Source organism: Mauremys mutica, chromosome 2 (assembly GCF_020497125.1).
Source record: "Mauremys mutica isolate MM-2020 ecotype Southern chromosome 2, ASM2049712v1, whole genome shotgun sequence".
Lineage (NCBI taxonomy): Eukaryota > Metazoa > Chordata > Testudines > Geoemydidae > Mauremys > Mauremys mutica.
Genome location: NC_059073.1, coordinates 45798677 through 45821825, shown reverse-complemented (window position 1 = coordinate 45821825; position 23149 = coordinate 45798677). Strand labels below are relative to the sequence as shown.

The 23149-nt window shown below is 43.1% G+C and overlaps 1 protein-coding gene across 6 annotated transcripts; it reads left to right on the top strand.

Moving 5' to 3' along the window:
• The first annotated feature begins 438 nt into the window (after nt 1-438).
• PDP1 (pyruvate dehydrogenase phosphatase catalytic subunit 1) lies at nt 439-12582 on the top strand. Of its 6 annotated transcripts, XM_045006870.1 has the most exons (3): nt 1923-2149; nt 2603-2637; nt 8249-12582. In XM_045006870.1, exons 2-3 carry the CDS (start codon nt 2607-2609, stop codon nt 9895-9897), a joined length of 1680 nt encoding a protein of 559 aa, XP_044862805.1. In that variant the 5' UTR covers nt 1923-2149; nt 2603-2606; the 3' UTR covers nt 9898-12582. The 6 variants fall into 6 exon arrangements, with proteins under 6 accessions (XP_044862810.1, XP_044862807.1, XP_044862805.1 ...); XM_045006875.1 differs by lacking the exons at nt 1923-2149; nt 2603-2637 and adding an exon at nt 439-458; XM_045006872.1 differs by lacking the exons at nt 1923-2149; nt 2603-2637 and adding an exon at nt 1835-1888.
• Nucleotides 12583-23149: the final 10567 nt, after the last annotated feature.

The window sequence follows — 23149 nt, the reverse complement described above, 5'->3', positions numbered from 1 at the left end:
ACATACATTCTGACATCTCAAAGGGACTTAAGTAATACAACCTGTCATTTAATTTACTGCTTTCACTTCACAAATGTTAATATACTAACAGATACAAGGAAGGATAAAAATGCAGGTAGTGCCAATGTTTTAATTTTATCATAGAAGCACTTCATTTGCAAAAAGAATGTTACTTCTAACGTTGCACAGTCTAGTTATTTAAATGCATCCAGAGTATGCCAGAGCAAAGGTTCAAACTTGTGAGTGGGCATTCTGCCAGCCTAAAGATAGGAATGGGTGGAGACAGTGAAAAGACCATGTATGTGTATAGAGGTAAGCAAGTCAACAAAAGCTTTGCTCATGTTAAGTACTTAAAAGTCTCTGGTCCTGACTGAGGACAAAACAAGAATAAGCTAAATAAAAAGACAGAATATCCAAGCTTTATTGTGCAGGCTCCAATAGTCTGCTGTGATGTTAAGGTGAGCATTAATACTTTTTTCCTATTAAAAAAGTATTTTGTGAAGACCACAGGAAAATTGCATTGTAATTTTAAAATTAATTTATAATTCGCAAACAGTACACCTGCTTTCCCCTCAAAGGACAGCTGCAGTAACGGTAATGCTTTGAGTAAAGTTCCCCATACCTTCCCCTCTGTTCCTCAATCACATCAAGAGGAGCAGCTTCCAGGGTTGAGAAGATAATTTTGTGTCTCGAGATTTTTCGACGTGGACACTTTCACATTAGCAAGCAAATAGACATGGCCAGACATTTCCTTAGCTTTAACTTTTCAGTCTTATTCACATCACCCATTTTTGTGGCTGGTAGAAATCCCAGAAGCGATCCTCCTAATATCTGCCCATCCTAATTTTACACATCTATTGTTAAAACATACCATCTCTAATTCTGTAAACTCAAAATTTAATTCCGAATAGATTTGATTAAATTGGAATGTTGTACAAAGAGGGAGAAAGTTGATGGAAAGGATTTTTCTCCCTTTCTCTCCTTATGCATAAAATCTGTGAAGAGGGAAAAAATACCCCCCCCCCCAAACTTCTGCACTTGCTGACTGTTGCGAGTGCGTTAGCAGCTTGTGGAAGAGCACAGTGGTTTAGACACATGTGAGAAGACTACAGCAGGAAGTCTGAGGCCAGTCCATAAACCAGAAGTGCAAACTCAAGGAAGAGGAGTTTTCTCTAATTTGCAATACGCTCTAGTTTTCCAGTCTGCTGCCCAGCCCAGGAGGTACCTTCTGATGATTTTCAGCAGGGTGGTATTTAAAAATAGGCCCGTACAATAGGGGCCACGGAAGGGCAGATGTTCAATGCTGCTTTACGAGTAGCTCAGTTTTCCAGCCAAATCGCTAGTAAATGGCCAGAAGAAAATGGCTAGGCTGGGGGAGCACTGCAAGAACCCCCTCCCCGCGGTGAAAGCAGGGGGCGGCAAGGCTGCGTTTGCCCCAAGCTGAGGAAGGAGAGCGGGCAAGCTCCGAGGGGCCCAGCGGGAGAGGCTCGGGCTCTCCGCGCCTGTGCCCTCGGGGAGGGACGTTGCTGCAGGGCTGCGCCTCAGCGGGACTCCGGCAGGCGTGCGAGGAAAAGGGCCCTGGGACATGGGGGGGTTCCCCGCAGGCAGCGAGTCGAGGCGCTACGGCTCGCCCGGCCCAGCCGCTGCCCTTGCCGAGAGGTCGGGCGGGGGCCCGCGCTAGGGCGGCCGAGGCGAGGCAACCCCATCTCCCGTTAGGCGGCGGCTCAGGGGGAGGGACCCGGCTCTCGCGCGGCGGGCGCCCGCCTCAAAGGGGCAGAGCTGTGGGCGCCCCTCCCCCTTCGCGCCGCCCCGCGCGCTCTGGCCGGGTCTCGCCCGGGAGCTCGGAGGGGACGGGCCGCTGCGCCGGGACCGCTTCGCGGCACCGCCGGTGAGTCCGGGCCTCCGCGCCTCCTGCGTCATGTGGCCCCTTCCCCCCACAGCCAATGGGCGGCCCGGCCCTAGCAACAGGGGGTTATAATCCGCGGCGCGTCATCACAGCCGCCTGCGGGGCGTTCTTCGGTCGCTGCCGGTTGGGTGCGCGGAGGAGCCGGGAGCTGGGCGCGCCGCGCCGGTCTGGCAGCTCCGCGCCATCCCCCCGCCCGCTCCTGGGCGCGTAGGCTGCGCGGGAAGGGTCCCCAGAGCTGGCCAGGTGCGTGTCCACACAGCCCGGGGCCAGGGCGTGCCGGGGGCTGCGCGAGTGCCCGGGCCGGGGGGCCGCTGTGCCGCTCGTCCGGAGCCGGGCGGGGGCGGGGTGTGCGTGACGGGACGGGTGCCGTCGCGCCGGGTGGTGGGTGGCGGGGCGACGCGCGCTGCCTCCCGGTGCGGCGGGGGAGGCTGATGTGCGCGGGGGCTGTGGTGCGGGGGCCGCTGTAGGGTTATTCGCGCTCCATCCTCAAGGATGTGCGGCGGCGGCGGCTGCTGCTGCTGCTAAGGCTGCTCGCTGGCGGCACAAACCGCCTGTGCGTGTCTCGCGTGTCTCCCTTCAACGTTGGACAGCGGCGGCTGCTCCTTTCTCCGCGCTCTCCTTGGTAACCTCTCTGCCTTGCTTTCCCTGGGCTGCTCCTGCTGCTTTGTGGATGTTGGCGGCTTCTTGTTGTGACAGGAGAATGTGTGTGTGTCCTGGGCCCAGGCGGATCGGTATGTATCGCATTCATCCTTGCTGAGTAGCTGGGAGTGGGGTCGGGTGGGAGTTAGGGAAGGGATAGGGGTTCTCAAACTGGGGGCTGGGACCACTCCGGGCATGAGGTTATTACATGGGGGGTCTGGAGCGGTCAGCCTCCACCCCAAACCCCACTTTGCCTCCAGCATTTAAAATGGTGTTAAGTATGTAAAGAAGTGTTTTCAGTTTAGAAGGGTGGTTACATACAGAGGCTTGCTATGTGAAAGAGGTCACCAGTACAAAAGTTTGAGAACCACTGCCTGCAGGAGAGAAGGGCTAGCTGACACCTGACCAGCTAAAACTCCTGCCTAATGGTTCTTCTCTCCCCAACATCCCTTCTCAATAGACTAGACTGATCAGTTTGTTTTCCTGAACAGCTCTGACTGGCTTTTGAAACTGGCTTGGGGTTGGTTTCATATTGTAAGATATGGGAGTTTCTGATGCAATTAATTAATCATTAGTATTTTTTAGGGAGGAACCAATTTTTTTTATGTAGCACCAAAATATGGTGACTTTTAATATATTGACTAAAACAAATGTTCCAGTGCCTTTAAAATGTTATAAAATTATATATTAATACCTAAATAGTACATTACTGTAGTGATAAGCACTATTCAAAAAATCCAGAATCTGCATAGCTATAAACACAATGTTTATAAAGCATTTATGGTCTGAAAAGTATTATTTCCAGGCCATTTAAGCCCTGGAGGCTCTTTTAAGGCAGGCTTGGCTCTGATCACTTGACAAGCTGACTAGTAATATTTCCAACCAATTTTGCCTTTGAGTTCTTCCTGTTTCTTTGTCTTGTACCAAATTTTCACTACTTGGTTCTTAAAATACTTTGTGAGGACCATCATGAAAGTAGGCTGCCTAGTTGTGGTCTGAGGCCATACTTTGCATCAGTGTTTATAGGGGTAACTGAGCAGACTTGTAATTCTATACCTTATCAGTGAATTGAGCACATCACTTAACCGTTAACTTTAATAAATCCTGGCTCATTATGCTAACATTCAAAATAGGCTGCTCATGCACATGTCAGTATAGGCTGTGATCTGCTGTAAAGCATACAGGGCAAGGAAAAGCTTAAGTATGTTTGTAGTTACAAAAACAAAAAAGAAAAACGTGGGCCTGCCCTCTCAATGCTTTTCTCTTTTAATGTCACATCTTCTCTCTATATGTTTTCCCTGTGTTGTTGATGGGTGTGAGGTTTTTCAACTGATACAGATAAGGTTTTCACTAACTTAACCTCTGGTGGCACTGCAGAGCCAATACAGCTGCAAAACATTATTTGTATTTTTGCTTCATCATGGATCAAACAACAAAAACTTAGCAGAGTTCTTTCTACAAAATTGCTAGGGTAGGGTGATCTGTGAAACTGAACACAATTTGACTTTGAAACTAGCAATCATAAAATGTTGATGCACTAAACATCTGATGAAGAACAAATGCATACCACTTTTCTGACCATAAGTATACCTAAAGAACCTATTGAGACTTTTTTGTCTTGCTAAAAAAGATGCTATGTGAACATGACACTCAAAAGTAATACATATATAGAACTTTCTGCATACTTCTGTAGTAGAAGGGACTATTAGAGTTAGCTAGCAAAGTGGTAATGGAATGCTTTGTGTGTGTGTTAAAGCCTGTCCTTTCCAACCTACTTGCCCAGGTCAGATTGGAAGTTTTCTTGGGTGAATGCCGTCAACTTTGACAAGTTTGTAAGCTTTCACTTTAATTTAAAAAATAAATAAATCAAGCAACCTAGACCATATTATGGTCCAGATATGAATTGTGTGTAAACCAGTGCAGTGCTTTTTTTTATTAAGTCTACAGACAAGTGTGTTTCAGTACATCTGCTGAAGCTGGGGAAAGCTGGGAACAATAACAGAAGTTTTGAGTTTTCACACCTGGTTTTAGGAGCCTCATAAGGTGCAATGGAAACAGACAATAATTGAGTCAGTTTTCACTGAGGCAGACACTAAAGCTGTTCACAGTGAATGAAGATCCAAAAACAGAATTAGAAAAGTAGAGTATCAGAGACCACCACCACCATAGCTGTATACAGAAATTTGAAGGAGGGGTAGAGTAGTGAAGACCTTCACACCAACTTACCTTATGGCAAGAGCCGAGAAAATAATGGGAATATTATCCCTTCTAAAGCCTGTGGGGGAGGGCAGCTTCAAATTTATCAGATGTCTGTTAGTTGGAGGCTGACCTAAATGATGGAGCCCTTGCGCTGAGTCTGGGGACAACATGCTGGTAAGAATTTTAGCACCCTGCCCTTTCAAAGTAGTCTGTGGTTGGAGAGAGACCTGGCTGCTCTGCTGCACGTTCACTTAGGATTGGGGTGGCAGCCTATTGTTACTAAGAGGAATAGTGTTCAGCTTATTAGGCCTCTGGTAAAACTTCTGAGCTATGTGGCTGGGAGCGGGATAGGTGGGAGAGACTGAAGCTAAAAAGAGGAAGTGTGTGTGTTTCATTAAAAATACACAGACAGAGAGAGAGGAACTTTTTGAGGGGAAAATAGGAAGAGAGGAGAGTGTGGAGGGAGAGAAGGAAGAGGAAATGTGCTGATAACACATGAAGAGGATACCATGATCTTATAGAAAAAAGAAAAAGTAGAATGAAACTGAGAAGTAATAGAGCTGATTGAATTGTAATCACCAAATGTTATATTGGCATCGGTATTTGTCAGTTTATTCAACAAATACTTGGTTCATTATGTGACTAGCTTTGCAGCTGGGCAAATGTATTCTTTAATACTGTTGAAGTTAGTTGCATCACACAACTCTGATTAGTAACATTACTAATTATGTACTGATTTTTAATTGGATGACTTTAGCAGAGACCATTATCTGGAGGGATGTGGTGGTGGTCAGTGCATCTTCAACCTAGCTTCTTCATAGGGGAGATATTCTTGAGTAATCTATTCAGTTGCTATGTAGAATACTTTTGCTTGATTCTTGATTCCTTTGTAGTAGATCTCCTGTCTTGAACTTTTCTAGCAAGAAGCCACTTTATTAATCTCAGAGTGGGGATTTGAAACCTGTCATCCTGTCCTCTTGCACAACGCTTGCAAATAAAAGCCTTAACTTAAAAAAAAATCCCTTTTTAGTTTATAAGTGAGACACTAGTTTTGTAATGAGGTTTTTTTGTTTGTTTTTTTATAAAGAACACTAACATCTTATTCGGGACACTTTTCCCCTGAGAATAAGACACTGGAACAAAATATAGTTTCTATTAATTGCAAATGTAGATGCGCTCAAGTTGTTTCTACAAGGCAGAAGGCCATTATTATAAGACCTAATTTCCAGGTATGAATCTCTTGGCTCATTTATGCTATAATCTTTGGTTTTCAAACTCTCAATTTAAGGGGACATTCCTAAAGTTAATAGAACTGTCAGTGCACATAACTTTTTGTGTAGGCTCCTCTAGAAGGCCTAATTTAGATAGGGGACTATGTCTATACAATAACTCCTCACTTAACGTTGTAGTTATGTTCCTGAAAAATGTGACTTTAAGCGAAACAATGTTAAGCAAATCCAATTTCCCCATAAGAATTAATGTAAATGAGAGGGTTAGGATGGATTTTATATATATATATATATATAATGTGGTGGTGATGATTGTGAAGCTTGGTTGAGGTGGAGGAGTCAGCGGGTGGGATATTTCCTAGGGAATGCCTTACTGCAAAATGAACTAGCAATTGGCTGAGCCCTCAAGGGTTAACTCTCACACTCTAAAAGGCAGCAGGAATGGAGGGAGGGGAGACAACATTGAACACACACACACACCATGTGTGTGAGCGAGAGATGCACATTTCCCCTTTATGTACGCTGCGTTGTTAATTAGATCAGCTTTGCTGAGACACAACTGCTGCCAGCAAGCTCCCTCCCTCCCAAGCCCTGCCCTGTGTCCCCCCTGCTCTATGGAAGATAGGGTAAGCGGGGTGCAGGAGCAGGGGGGAGAGGGACACTCTGACATTAGTCCCCCTCTTGCGCACCCCCGCACAACAAGCAGGATTCTCGAGGAGCAGCTCCAAGGCAGAGGGCAGGAGCAGCACGTGGCAGTGGGAGGAGGGACAGCTGCAATTGCTAGCCTGCTGGGCAGCTGCTGCACAGGGAACTTAGGGGAGCGGGGAGCTGATGGGAGGGCTGCCGGTCCACCCCGGTTCCAAGACCTCACCAGCTAGCTGCAATGGGCTGCCCTTCCTGCAAGCAGTGGACGAAGCAGGCGGCTGCCAAATGACGGTAGAGCATTGCACAACTTTAAACCAGCATGTTCCCTAATTGATCAGCAACGAAACAACATTAACCAGGACAACTTTAAGTGAGGAGTTACTGTACTGCCCCACGGTGTGCACCTAAGGGCTGGTCTACACTGGGGAGGGGTGTGTGTGTGTGTGGGAATCGATCTAAGATACTTCGACTTCAGCTATGCAAATAGCGTAGCTGGAGTCGAAGTATCTTAGTTCGACTTACCTGGCTGTCATCACGGCGGCAAGTCGACCTTCGCAGCTCCCCTGTAGACTCCGCTTACTGCTCCTGCTGAGGTGGAGTATGGGCATCGATTCATCGCATCTAGATGAGACGCAATAAATCAATCCCCCAATAAATCGATTACTACCCGCTGATCCGGCAGGTAGTGTAGATGTGGCCTAAGTGTTGCTCTGTAACTCTCCCTTGTGGGCATAAACCTAAAGGTCTCACATTTGCACTAATGTTCCCTTCAATGTCCAATAATTATTTTAATAAGGAAGCTTCCAAACTAATCTAAACAGTTTAAGAATTTATTGGCAGGAGCCTCAACACTGGAGAGGCTTCCGATGTAGAAGAGGCTTTAATTAATGCTCTCAGGACTTAATTCTATTTCTGTAGAAACTTCAAAGAGGACTACTTAGTGTGCACTTGGGACTCGGACTCAGTTTGCACCTGCAGCATCCACATGGGTGACTTAAAGCGCAGCACTTTGGTGTGCACTGCTATTTGTGCCCCCCTTAATCCGAATTGCAGGGCAGTGTAGATGTGCCCTCAGTTTGAAGAATTTCAGAGCTGCTCCTTGTATCTGCCAGCATTGAGGCACTGTTCTTACCTCAGCACTTCTAACTTGGGATTAGTTTTGCTCCCTCCACAGCATCCTGTGGCCCAGGAAGTGAGACTGGGAAATGAAAGCAGACTTCTAAGGAATGGCTTGCTAGCCTCCAATTTCTTTGTGAATTTATTTTGGCAACCCTCCTAACCATACAAGGATGGTTCTCATTTAACTTCCTACCTTGTGTCTGGTATCAAAGACCAAAATATCTAAATCAAATATTTAAGTACAGTATAGTTCACATTGCTCTTGAACAAGATGATACACTTCTGCAAGCATTTTTGTTATACTGCCTTTCTCTCTTCTCCTTCCCTAGAAGGACTCCGGGTGTGGGTGTATAATGGTGTACAATTTCATCAACTTTATTTTCTTCACTGTCTTGAAACGCTAACTTATTTTGTTCTATAGATAGATTTGTATCATAGAAAGCTTTAGCATAGATAAGCTAACTACTTCACTAAACCTACTAGTGTGTGGTTTTTCCCTCTTGTCTTTCAGCAATTCCTGTCAGAAGCTCCAGACTGCCATTATTCTCTGATGCCATGCCAGCACCAACTCAACTGTTTCCATTGATTCGTAACTGTGAGATTGGCAGGATATACAATGCAGTGTGCTACTGCCATCACAAACATCTTTGTTGTTTGTCACCTCATTTGGCTCACAATCATTTGAGATGTGCACCTCAGAAGAAACTTGCAACACTCTGTCCAAAAGAGAATTTTCATCAGTTTATCCATGCAAGGAGCTATGTTTCCACACCACAGAGATTTTACCTCACTCCTCCACAGGTCAACAGCATTCTGAAGGCAAATGAATATAGCTTTAAAGTCCCAGAATTTGATGGCAAAAATGTAAGTTCTATTCTTGGCTTTGATAGCAACCAGTTGCCTGCTAATGCTCCAATAGAAGACAGGAGGAGTGCGGCAACATGCTTACAAACAAGAGGAATGCTTCTAGGTGTATTTGATGGCCACGCAGGCTGTGCTTGTGCTCAGGCTGTCAGTGAAAGACTCTTCTACTACATTGCTGTCTCTTTGTTACCTCATGAGACTCTACTTGAAATAGAAAATGCAGTGGAGAGTGGCCGTGCCCTGTTGCCCATCCTACAGTGGCACAAACATCCCAATGATTATTTTAGTAAGGAAGCTTCCAAACTGTATTTCAACAGTTTAAGAACTTACTGGCAGGAGCTCATAGACCTCAACACTGGAGAGACTACTGATGTAAAAGAGGCTTTAATTAATGCTTTCAAGAGGCTTGATAATGATATTTCATTAGAAGCTCAAGTGGGTGATCCAAACTCTTTTCTCAATTACTTGGTACTGCGAGTGGCCTTTTCAGGAGCAACCGCCTGCGTGGCTCACGTAGATGGTGTTGATTTGCATATTGCTAATACTGGTGACAGCAGGGCAATGCTTGGTGTTCAAGAAGAAGATGGATCTTGGTCGGCAGTCACTCTGTCCTATGATCATAATGCACAGAATGAAAGTGAAATAGAACGAGTAAAACTGGAGCACCCAAAGTCTGAAGAGAAAAGTGTTGTAAAACAAGATAGGCTGTTAGGCTTATTGATGCCTTTCAGAGCTTTTGGTGATGTGAAATTCAAATGGAGCATTGAACTTCAGAAGAGAGTTATAGAATCGGGACCAGATCAGTTGAATGACAATGAGTATACCAAATTTATCCCTCCTAACTATCACACTCCTCCATATCTCACAGCTGAGCCAGAGGTCATACATCACAAATTAAGGCCTCAGGATAAATTCCTGGTGTTGGCTACAGATGGCCTGTGGGAGACCATGCATAGGCAGGATGTGGTTAGAATTGTAGGAGAGTATCTCACTGGAGTTCATCACCAACAGCCAATAGCTGTTGGTGGTTATAAGGTAACTCTGGGACAGATGCACGGTCTTCTAACAGAAAGGAGAGCCAGAATCTCCTCGGTATTTGAAGATCAGAATGCAGCAACTCATCTGATACGTCATGCAGTGGGAAATAATGAGTTTGGCGCTGTCGATCATGAACGGCTGTCCAAGATGCTTAGTCTTCCAGAAGAGTTGGCTAGGATGTACAGAGATGACATTACAATTATTGTGGTGCAGTTCAACTCTCACATTGTAGGTGCATGTCAAAATGAGGATTTCTGAATTTTAAATCTATGTACAGTTTACCAAAGTTGTCATAACAATGACTAGTCTGATCAGAAGACGAAAATATACTTTGGTGAGCAAACCAGAGTGTCTGCTTATAGGAATTAAAATGTGTGCAAGTAAATTTCTCCCTCAATTGCCCAAAGTTTTATTAACTGTGGAAAGTGCTATTGAACTAAGTCTTCCAAGAAGATGGCACAACATGGAAAGAGGGACTTGAAACAAGTTTGCACTATTGAATCAATGAATGCTGCTAGAACAATATTTTGGGTTTGGTAGGGGTAGGTGAGAGGGAGGGATAGATAACTCTCTATTAATCATCACATTGTTTTGACTAGTCATGAAACAAAGCCTGCTTGTAAATATCTATATGGCTATCTTACTAGATAAAGATCGGAATCTTGCTGAATATCAGAATTGATAAAAATGAATTTTTGTCTGCAAAGTAGATACGGTTATTCTGCATGTATGTGTGGTGTTTTGACCTTTTTTTTTTTCCTCCCTAGGGGAAGGAAGATGCTTTAAGTAATAGGAAACTAACTTGATAAATTCTTATCCTTGAGTTTTCCCAATTTTGCTTAGACAATGTCATTCTTCACTTAACATTCTAGGCAAATATATATGTATTTTTAACTTTCAAATGCAACTCTTTAAGCCATAATCAACCAGAACTTAAGATAACTTGGTTAAGCATATTGGGATATCATCGTAACTTATACAAATGCAGTCTTCAATTCCCTCATGTTGACAGTCTTCTGCTTTTGGGGGGGATTTTTTTGCACAACTTTAAGGGCAATAATATCTTTCTGCCATCACTGAAAAATCAACTGCATAAGAAAATTCCATTATGGAAGACTTCAGCTTGCAGTATGAAACTATAACTCTGCCTTTTGCAAAGCATGGAAGTATTTTCAGTCAGAACTGTGATGCCTGATCAAAAGGTCACATCTTTGGCAGGCAATACTACTGTCTGGTACCAAAAATCTCCTCTAATCACATGATGAATTCTAATATGAACTTCTGAAGAGACTAGAAAATCACTGTTAGCTATTTGGTGGCTCAGTAAATTGGCACTCATGTTAACTTCTGTTGTGGTAGTTTCAGTTGGGTCACATGTACTGGATTACTTAAATATCAACATCAGGGGAAATTCATTCATGTTTTATATAGGTTAGTAAATTGAAAACATCATAAAGATTAAGGTAGCTTGTAAATAGGTGTACTAATAGAGAAAACTAACTGGCCTGCATGTTGTATGCATAACAATAGTTGCTTTCTTGGCATTACAACATCAATTACTGTAAATCCTTTGAAAGAACTCAATCAGTGAATGCATGTTCTCTTGCATCCACAATTTTATGATAGAAGAAAGTCTCTTAAATGTTTCTCTGTATTGTAATAACTGAATTGCAAAGTTAAAAGGAGATGAGGTGGTATTTCAGACTAAATTTTAGACAACTAACTGCTGAACACATTACTAAAGTTGGCATAGAGGCCATCATATCACATTTTCAGTCCCTCTTTAACGTTTTATATCTAAATAAGCAGAACATGAAACTGAGGGCTTTCTCAACTCAAATAGCATCAGTGGCCCTTTATACACCTAGTGGTATTCCTTGAATTAAAAAACTTACCATTCTGGCTTTTATTGTAGAAACTTTCTTGATTACATGTGTTCGCCTAGTAATTAGTTGTTGTTGTGATCTTGTTTCTAGAGGCCCTGGAGCAGTTTTAGGTCACCATGTTCAATATCTTCTATGTTGCATTATAATTATAAAAAAAGTCAGGAAGGTATTTAACTCCCACTTGGAGTTCTCCATTATAACTAACTTACTTAAGGAATCTTCTGAGTCCAATTAATATTATATATGTTGTAAAAACATAGTTTCCTGTCTTGGTTGGTCATTAAGCTACTTGCGTTTTCCAATAAACATTAATACTACCAAGTAAGGTTACTACAACCACTGAATTTGTTTATAGTACACACTATTTTCATTGTATAAATGCTGTGCAGCCTTAACTGCCTGCAGCCTTAACAAAATATGCTGGTCTTCCCTCTGTGGGTAGAAGAAACTTGATCTTTACAGCAGAGCTTGCTTCATTTCCTTCCTCCCTACCCCACCCCACCCCACATTGAGGATGTTGTCTGGAATGTGAATGGCAAACTAGACCTTGGGGGAGGAGAGAACAAATTATAATGTCCCAAACAAGTGTTGGTTGTTAGTCATCATTGGCTTTGTATGTTGCATATTAATGACTAAATGTCATTAGATAGGTCAGTATGCTCTTTTTGTCCTCTCTTATGCTGTCTTTTGTTCCCTTACAAAATGTATTTAAGCTGTTACATTATTTAGACTTCATTACACTTTTCTACTGTTAAACATAATATATATATTGAAATGTTTAATGTATGTCTCTCAATAGGGGTCTGGTACAATCCTAACTCGTTAAACCTAACACTGATCCTCTGTGTACAATATTCAGTTATAAAAAAGATCTTTCTTTCATAAAAGATGCACATATACAGGATCAAATGAACCAGGATTTATGTAGAGGCTGGAGATTTACTCAAAATGTATGCAGTGAGTTGAAGCAGAATAACTGTACTTGTTGAACGCCATATGACATAATCTACAACAGTCTTCTAATAGACTTCAATAAAAAAAATCAGTTATACAGACATCACTTGGTATAAGGTAACACTTTGTTCTGCAGCACACAAGGAACGTTATTTTGTCTTTCTTTCCCTAAAAGCCTGGCTACGGGAGAGAGTTCTAACACATTACAGTACTGCCAGAATTGAAGCTACATTCTGTAAGGCTTTGTACAACACTGTCTAGTGAGACAGTCCCTGCTCTGAAAATATTATTCTAAATTGACAAGGCAGACAAAAGGTTGGGTAGGAAAACAGGAGTGATGTGACTTCTTTGCCATGGTAATACACCAAGTTAGAGCCAGTTTGAGAATGCAGGTCTCAACTCACAGTTCTGGGCCTTGGCTACTAGACTACATTGCTGTCTTTAATTCTAATCCTACCTACCCTGAAGCTTGTCTCTCCTGTACATTTTATTATTATTACCGTATATATCCTGTATTGATCTTCCTATTAATCTTCATGGATGGTAGAGGGGTGAGCCTGGGTAACACCAACTGTCAAGCTCAAACTGTTTTCTATTAAATTTGAGGCCTGCACCTTTTTTATTATGAATATGACATGCAGTGGACCATACTCAATCTGAAATAAGGAAATGAATGTGTCTAATATGCACAAATATCTGATGCAATGGTATAAATCAGTACTGTGGAACTCCCAAGGTTTTTTTTTTTTGGTGGTGGGATTTAGAATGTAGAAGAAGAGGATGGGAGTACTCCTGAGGGCATTCTGTACCAAAAAATTAAAAATTCTGCACAAAAAATAAAAATTCTACACATACTATTTTAAAATTCTGCAAATTTTATTTGTCAAATGAATGTGGAGGTTCCAGCATAGCCATGGGGAGCACAGTCCACTGGCGGCACAGAGGTGGGAGATCATTGTGCAGCTCCCCTCTACCCCTGGGACACAGACTCAGTGGTAAGGCTGTACCCAACCCTGGCACAGCGCAAGGACCAGGCCTGCCCCAGAAACACCCCAGGGCCCTGCCCCTCTGTGCCAGGTGTGGGTGGGTATGATCAGCAAGGCAGGATGCAAGTGTGGAGGGACTTAGTTTGGAGGATCCAGGTGTGGGTTGAGAGAGTTCTGTGTGGGGCAATCTGCATGCACAAGGCCTTGTTAGGGAGTTCTGGGTGCAATGGTAATGGGAATCTGCAGGGGAGTCCAGGTGAAGGTGCTTGAGGCTCAGCAGGTGGGTGTGGGAGGGATAGAGCTTGGCAGGGGGGTCCAGATGCTGGGGGAGTGGGGCTTGGTGGGGTGGAGTGGGGATCTGGGTGTGGGTGGCTTGGTAGGGTGGTCCAGGTGCACGGGCAGGGGGGCCCATTGTGGGGGGGTGAGGCTTGGTGGGAGAGTCTGGGTATGAGGGGGTCTGGATGGATGGGGGAGCAGCTCCCTGTACCTGGATCCCTCCCCCTGCAGCTGTGGAGTGATGGATGTAGGAAGAGGGGGGAGAGTTTGCAGAGCTTCCTGCAGCTGGGGGAGAAATCTGGGGATGGGTCTCACCTGGCCCCATCCTCCCCAGCCTAGCTGGGACTAGCAGCTGAGCCTAGTGCAGGGTAGCAGCTACCAGCCAGGTATTTCCCATCCTGCCCCTTGCCCCATAGTGATTTACTGCTCTGCTAGCTTCCCTGGGCACCCAAAACATACTGCTTGGGGGAGGGGGAGCTTGCCTGACCACTCTTGTGACTTCCCTTTGCTTCCCCAACAGAGAGTCATTTTTCTGCAGAGAAGCAAAGAAATCTGTGGGGGACATAAAGTCTGTGCATCCACAGTGGCCCAGAATTCCCCCAGGAGTAGATGGGAGGAACTATTTCCGAAGTCAGGTAGAACTAACTTCTTGCCTAAATTTTGTTTATAGTTGAAGTTAAGTGAAGACCACATTTAAACTTAAGTGCTGTGGGAGAGAACACTGTTGTAGAATAGTAACTGATACTTGTTGAGGCACTCCTGCTTCCTAACTTGCCTAAAGCAACTTCACAGTACCATTGCATTTTAATGCAAATATATACCCTTCCTATAGTTTGTCTTGCTGCAACCTAACCTTCAAATGTGTGGTGTTTACTTCTATCTGTCTTACGGGATAGATGATGTGAGCCCCAATGCACTGTGGTTAGTTCTCTAGCAGTGGTATATAATAACCCCACCACTTCTGCTTCTACTACAAAAATAAATGCCTCCTAGATGGAGGTACTGAAGAAAACACACTAATTCTGTAGAAGCTGCCCTGAATAACTTTTCACAACACTTGTTAAATAGAAGTTAAGCAGTTCAACTTTACAATTTATATTTAATTCATATTCTGAAGATATATCCATGTTAAAGTGAATATAATCACTGTTGGCCAGGATTCTTTGAAGGAAAAGAGGAGCACTAATCTTAAATTATGACACTTGCTACGGTGTCTACTTTGATACTTAAGGTTGTGGTTTTAAGGATTTGATGGGGTTTTTTGTATTCAGTTTCCCTTATAACCACAACTGCCTGGAGGTGCCATTTTGCAGGTATAGATGTACATTTCTATGGGCTTTTACTTTGGGAAGTTGTATAAGATTAATTTTAGTTTGGGGTTGTTGTTTTTTTGGTTTTTTTTTAAGTGCTTTGTATCCATGTACAAGTATCATTTAATCAAAATTGGTTTCTTAGGTAACAGTAATTAATCCTCTTTGAAACAGGAGTAACTCTTCAGGATATAATTCCTCTAAGGTTCATGTGGACACATTCCTAACTACCTAGCTTCTATCAAGCATTCCCTGCTATCCCATAGTGAACTGCTTTATGCCTGAATCAGTTTACCTTTGTGTCTCCACCGCCAGAGGGGGAGCATCATCTTCACCATGCGCTTCAATACCACGTAGTGCTGAGTTAACACATTCAGTTGTATTCCCAGGATAGTAGTGATGCTGCTGCCCCAACGCTGCCCACTTTGGCATGGATCCCTTCACAGTTCCTGGTCTTGATTACCACCTACGGGGAGCTGCATATCCAGTCCTAGCTGGAGAGAAGTGTAACTGGAATGCAGTCATCTACAAGATGCTGTCAGAGCAAATGAAGGTGAGTGGCTGCTCCCAGATCTTGTCCCAGTACCAAGTCAAAACAAAGGAACTTCTGCAGAAGTATTTGAAGACAAGGGACAAGAACAGGACCTCTGGTAATGCTCCTACTACTTGTCCATATTATGAGCAGCTTGACTGTTTCCACTCCCCCACCCCCAAAGAATGATGTGGTGGACATTTTTTTTCCAGAAAGCAAACCAGACAACAGTGCAAGCACCCCAGGACAGCATAGTAAGTGTCTTTAGACCTCACATATAGTATGGGGTCTGAGCAGGAGCACAGTTTTCCAGACAGCCAGGAACTGTAGGGCATGGTGAACTCAGACTGCATAAGAGTCCCACAAGTACAGCCACCCTGAAAATACTTCAAAGGGGACCTCTGCTAGTAAGTATTGTGCTGTATTACAATTAGCTGTACAGGGAGAGGGGATTTAAGCTTTTCTAATTACAGTAATAACATAAGAGAGGCCATAGTGGATCAGACCAATGATCCATCTAGCCCAGTATCCTGTCTTCAGGGTCCAACACCAGGTGCTTCAGAGGGAATGAACAAAACAGGCAATTATTGAGTGATCACGTCCAGCTTCCGACAGTCTGTCTCCATGTTTTGCCTGCTCTGCTTTTAATTGCAACCTCCCCACCCCCCAAAAAACTGGCATCCAGGCTGGAGTGTTAAAGCTATAAAGGCTTTCCCTCAAGTGCCTAATCCCCCAGTCATCAGCCACCTGGACTGCCCCTATCCCATTCTTTCAGAACTGCATGCTATTCACTCCTTTCCCTCCTTGTCTATCATTGTTCCACCCATGTCAGCATCACAGTGCATGAAAACAACTCAAACACATTGCATGGTAAGCATGTTGTAGCAACAGACAAAAACAGCAGTAGAAAAATGTATTTTGGGTCATAATACATTGCTACAAATGAGATTTTAGGTACAGTTAACTGTTAAGGTAAATTGCCAAAATCAGGCTCCACAGGAATTCCAAAATGCATAGAGATTGCAAGGCATTTCTAATCACATCCTCAGCATTGTTAAACTTTTTCAGAAACTTGGCTGATGCAAACATTGGTTTATTTTGCTGTGCATGTTGGGCTGAGCTACAGGTGTCTATTGTCATGGGCATACATGTGTAAGTGTACCTGTAACCATTGATCCGGGGCACTAGCACCATGCTTCGTTGGCAATAAACAATCTGCTATTGTGTGTCCAGGGAGACTGAAGTGTTCTCCTACAGGTTTTTGTATACTGCCATTTCTAATATGGACTTGTGTCCATTTATCCTTTTACGTAGGGACTGTCCAGTTTGGCTGATGTACATAGCAGAGGGGCATTGCTGGCACATGATGGCGTATATTACATTGGTGGATGTGCAGATGAATGAACGGGTGATGTTGTGGCTGATCCGGTTAGGTCCTGTGATGATGTCTCTGGTGTAGATATGTGGGCAGAGTTGGCATTGAGGTTTGTTGCATGGATTGGTTCCTGAGTTAGAGTTACTATGGTGCAGTGTGTGGTTGCTGGTGAATAGTACTGCACACCTCCATGACAACACCCATAACTGTTGATCTACCAATACCACACTGATTAGTTACTGACCAGGAGCCAGCGGGCATGGTGAACTTCCCAGTTGTGATGGCCACCTTTCTCCACACTGAGGGGAAAGCTCATGTTGGTGTTCTGCCGGTGCAGCTCCAGAGTGAGCTCTGCACAGAACTGTAGGAAAATAGTCTTCCACATCCTGAAGTTATGCAACTGCCGCTGGTTATCCCAGTTCTGTATCATTATCCTGTTCCCCCAGTCAGTGCTAGTTGACTGAGCCAAGAAGTAGTACTCTACTGAGTAAAGCTGCAGAAGTAACTGCTCAATTTCATCCTTCTGCCCCTCCTCCACCAGTAGTCATATTTCCATGGCATCCAAAACCCTCTGACCCAAATCCAGTCAGCTGTGTATTTGCCAATATGTGCATCATCCTGTTTATTCTAATGACTATCATTATCACAGTGCTCAGCAATGTGTCATCCATGCTGCCTGACAGCAAATAAAAAATGGTGGTAGCAAAATACAGATGAATTATGGAATACCGGGGAGGAATCATGAGAGTTTATTAATTTGTCCCGAAGTCTCAGAATTCCTGTAGCTTCTGGTAGGCATTCTATAATGCAGTGGTCCCCAACCTTTTTGGCTGGGCGCCAGCCAAAGGACCACTGCCGAATTTCGGCGGCATTTCGGCGGCGATGCCTCTCGACATCACTTGCCGTTGACAAGCGATGTCATCGAGAGGCGTCCCCGCTGAAATTCGGGAGCGACGCCTCTCAATGACGTCACTTGTCGGCGACAAGCGTCGTCATTGAGAGGCGTCCCCGCCAAAATGCTGCTGCGGCATTTCGGCGGGTGCTCTCCCGGGGGCCATGACATGGGTGCATTAAGATGCCCCCACGGGCGCCACGGCGGGGACCCCTGCTATAATGCAATGCAATATAATGGAAGAAAATCCCAGAATGCATAGAGGCAAGTGGTAGATCATGCACCATGAGATATCTGCTCAGAAGGCTGTACGGTTAATTCAGAGAAGTGCAGAGCTGTGTGGACACAGTGATTAACAAACTACCTTACATCAGTATAATAAAGCAGTGTGGGCCACACTTCAGTTCGATTAGTTAATTTGCTATATTTAGTGCAAACATACTCATCCAGTTTAACATCTCATGTAGACATGGTCTAAGCTAGTGGTTCTCAACCAGGGGTACACATACCCCTGGGGGTCCACAGAGATCTTCCGGGGGCACATCAACTAATCTAGATAATACAAAAAACACTAGCGAAGTCAGTACAAACTAAAATTTCATACAGATAATGGCTTGTTTATATTGTTTTATATACTATACACTGAAATGTAAGTAGAATATTTAAATCCAATTTATTTTTTATAATATGGTAAAAATGAGAAAGTGAGCAATTTTTCAGTAATGGTGTGCTATCACACTTTTGTATTTTCATATCTGATTTTGTAAGCAAGTAGTTTTAAAGTGAGGAGAAACTTGGGGTACACAAGATAAATCAGACTCCTGAAAGGGGTACAGTGGTCTGGAAAGGTTAAGAGCCACTGCCTTAAGTGAATCTGCTCAGACATCAGACAATTTGTGTCCTCACTTTGGCTTTCAGGCATTTGCTTAGGCAAAAAAAGGAGGCCAAGCAAGGTCCATTCTAAATACCAGGCCTTTGAAGTGAAATAACATTTTCTCTCAGCAGTATTTTGCTTTTTTTTTATGTTTAAAATATTTTTAAATGTCTGGAAGACTAAGGGATCAGAGTTTTTTCATTATTATTATGCTAAAGGTTAGTCATGTTAATGGAGAATTTGAATAATCTTATTGGCTGCTACTTAACTCTTTTGAACAGTTATCAGTTCCTCTTCTTTAAAGTTTGCTTGCTTAAAGGGAAGCATACTTTGGGATGAGTTTATTCATCCTTTGAATTCTGCATTGAAGTCCATTCTTGTCTCTCACCCTTCTTTCTCCACAGCCCTATTTTCATTTTAAAACACCCAACTAACTGCCAAATGCAGAGCCTCCAAATTTTGGGATCTGTGCCAGGACAGAGTCGCTACTGTCACTCTCCAAGTTTTGTTTCTCATTCCGTGGGTAAAGCGGGGTGAGTCTGAATTCTGTATAAGTCCCACTTCCTACGAAACCACATCCTTTCTCATCTACAGCAAGGACATCTCTAGATGTTCACCTTTAACCCAGGAAACTGGCTAGCCAGTATGTTCGGGGGTAAATTATTTTTTCAGCACTGACAGCATGTTTCATTGCCATGCAAACAAATCGTTATTGCCCCTCCCTGTAAGAGCTTGTACTCTAATTTTAATTATGTACACACACATTGCAGTTGCAACTTTTTTCCCCACTGTTGTAAAATACTAACACTGCTAGTACTTATTACACTCTTTAGTTTAACATTATCGATGATTTTTAATTTTTCTGTTATAGAAAACTTTCCCAATGGATGAAGTAGTAATTGTTCACTTCCCATCCCCCTTCTATCCCACCAGGCTTTTATCAGGTGATATGTAAATTAGAATTGTCAATAAACAACATTGTCTTAATAATAACAACTGATAATTTTAACTACTGGCTTATAGAAGCCAAAGTTTGAAACTAGTTCCTGATCTCTTTAAACAATGATGAAAATTACCTTCCTCCTTGGCATGTATAGATTCTTTTTTTTAAACATCTCAATTTTAAAATGTCTTTGTTTTGCATTACATTAATGGAAAGTGGATGATGCTGTGTGTTTTGGGCTCTTTTAAATGCTTTGTTGGTCCAGGTGCTGAAACCAGCTCCATGTCAGCTGTAGCAGATGCGTTGTGTTATCTTCACTAAAGAAACCACAGGTAGGGCAAAAAACAAAGTCCATTGGCAGAAAAGGTTCAATGGGAGAGTGAGCTTTCCATTTCAATATGATATTTTCTGTCTTATTATCTATCTCTTTCTTAATGGATAGTGGATGTCTTCAGAGAACTATCCACAGTGACTCCAAGATCTCTCTCTTGAGTGATAACATAGACCTCATCATTTTATATGTGCAGTTGAGATTGTTTTCCCATGAGCATTATTTTGCATTTATCAACATTAAATTTCATCTGCCATTTTGTTGCCCAGTCACCCAGTTTTAAGAGATCTTTTTGTAGCTCTTCGCAATCTGCCTGGGACTTAACTATCTTGAGTAGTTTTGTATCATCTGAAAATTTGGCCACCTCACTGTTTACCCGCTTTTCCAGATCATTTATGAATATGTTAAATAAGACTGGGCCCAATACAGACCTCTGGGGGACACCACTATTTACCTCTCTTCATTCTGAAAATTAACCATTTATTCCTATCCTTTGTTTCCTATCTTTCAACCAGTTGCCAATCCATGAGAGGACCTTCCCTCTTATCCCATGACAGCTTACTTTGCTTAAGAGCCTTTGGTGAGGGACCTTGTCAAAGGCTTTTTGAAAATCTAAATACACTATATCCACTGGAGTCCCCTTATCCACATGCTTGTTGACCCCCCCTCAAAGAATTCTAGTAGATTGGTGAGGCATGATTTCCCTTTACTGAAACCATGTTGACTATTCCCCCAGCAAATTATGTTTATCTATGTGTTAACAATTTTGTTCTTTATTATAGTTTCAACCAGTTTGCCAAGTACTGAAGTCAGGCTTACTAGCTTGTAATTACCGGGGTGTTCTCTGGAGCCCTTTAAAAAAAATTGGCATCACATTAACTATCCTCCAGTCATTTGGTACAGAAGCTGATTTAAATGATAGGTTACAAACCACAGTTAGTAGTTCTGCAGTTTCGCATTTGAGTTCCTTCAGAACTCTTGGGTGATTATCATCTGGTCCTGGTGACTTATTACTGTTCAGTTTATCAATTTGTTCTAAAACCTCCTCTAATGACACCTCAATCTGGGACAGTTCCTCAGATTTGTCACCTAAAAGATGTACCACTCCCCTGCCCTATTCTCCCCATAGCAAGGGTAATCCTTTAAGTATCAGAGTGCAAGTACCACCTTCCCATTCACTCAGCACCACTCTTACCTTTGCATTGCCACATCATGTGCATCACTTTCCCTCTCATCCCCCTCTTATATTTCCTCTTCTAACTCAAAATGAAATTCCCAAACAAGTGCTGTTGTGTTTGTTGCTCCCCCCACCTCAACGCACCTTTACGTAAACACCTGTCTCTTGGGGCAGCCCATGGCAGTAATTTTCTTTGTTCCTTCTTGTGGGTTTTTTCCCCCTTTCTAGGCATTCTCTTTTCTACACCTCATTTCCACTTCTCTTATGCAGATCTGCTAGGAGAGGAAAACCCTTCCCTGCCTCCCACTGCCATTCCTTCCCTGCTTGCTTGTTTTCTCCCCGCGTCTCCTTATTGGCAGAACACTTTATCGTCTCCAGCTCTCATTCACAACTTTCCGATTTCAATGCTCTATCCTATGCTGTTTAAATGGAGCGGAATGCTCATCTGCTAACTTCCACTCCTTTTGTATTGTTTACCCAAGGAACAAGCTCTTTTCAACCAGAGAGGAAGAAACAGACTTGAAGGGAAGCAGTATCAGGAGCCAGATAATAGTTTGGCCACTCTGTTATGGCCAAGGGCATTGCCCAAATGTTCCTATGAGGAAGCTGGTTTATGTCAGCCTGGTGCAAAGCAAACAATGTGATGGCTAAAATTCAATGAAAGAGTAGACACGGGAGTGGGCAGCTCTGTTAATAAATGGCAGATATAGAATATGGTGCTAACTTGAGTCTTTTTTTCATTATTCAGGTTTTTTTGCTTGCTTGTTGTACTTATGAAACTCATTGTAGCTTCTGAAAAAGCAGTGTTTGCCTGTTTTACCTATGATGATATAGCACTAGTGATTCCATGATCAGAGTCCGTGCAGAGTTCACACCCGTTAAACTCCAAAGGTAACCAAAAACTCCAAAGGTGGTGGTAAAATGTTTTTTAAGTACATCATAAGCAGGAAGCCTGCTAAACAACCAGTGGGGCCCCTTGATGATCGAGATACAAAAGGAGTGCTTAAAGACGATAAAGTCATTACGGAGAAACTAAATGGATTCTTTGCTTCAGTCTTCACGGCTGAAGAGGTTAGGGAGATTCCCAAACCTGAGCTGGCTTTTGTAGGTGACAAATCTGAGGAACTGTCACAGATTAAAGTGTCACTAAAGGAGGTTTTGGAATTAATTGATAAACTCAACATTAACAAGTCACCGGGACCCGATGGCATTCACCTAAGAGTTCTGAAAGAACTCAAATGTGAAGTTGCGGAACTATTAACTAAGATTTGTAACCTGTCCTTTAAATTGGCTTCGGTACCCAATGACTGGAAGTTAGCTAATGTAACGCCAATATTTAAAAAGGGCTCTAGAGGTGATCCCGGCAATTACAGACCGGTAAGTCTAACGTCAGTACCGGGAAAATTAGTCAAAACAATAGTTAAGAATAAAACTGTCAGACACATAGAAAAACATAAACTGTTGAGCAATAGTCAACATGGTTTCTGTAAAGGGAAATCGTGTCTTACTAATCTATTAGAGTTCTTTGAAGGGGTCAACCAACATGTGGACCAGGGGGATCCGGTGGACATAGTATACTTAGATTTCCTGAAAGCCTTTGACAAGCCTCTCACCAAAGGCTGTTACGTAAATTAAGCTGTCATGGGATAAAAGGGAAGGTCCTTTCATGGATTGAGAACTGGTTAAAAGACAGGGAACAAAGGGTAGGAATTCATGATAAATTCTCAGAATGGAGAGGGGTAACTACTGGTGTTCCCCAAGGGTCAGTCCTAGGACCAATCCTATTCAATTTATTCATAAATGATCTGGAGAAAGGGGTAAACAGTGAGGTGGCAAAGTTTGCAGATGATACTAAACTGCTCAAGATAGTTAAGACCAAAGCAGACTGTGAAGAACTTCAAAAAGATCTCACAAAACTAAGTGATTGGGCGACAAAATGGCAACTGAAATTTAATGTGGATAAATGTAAAGTAA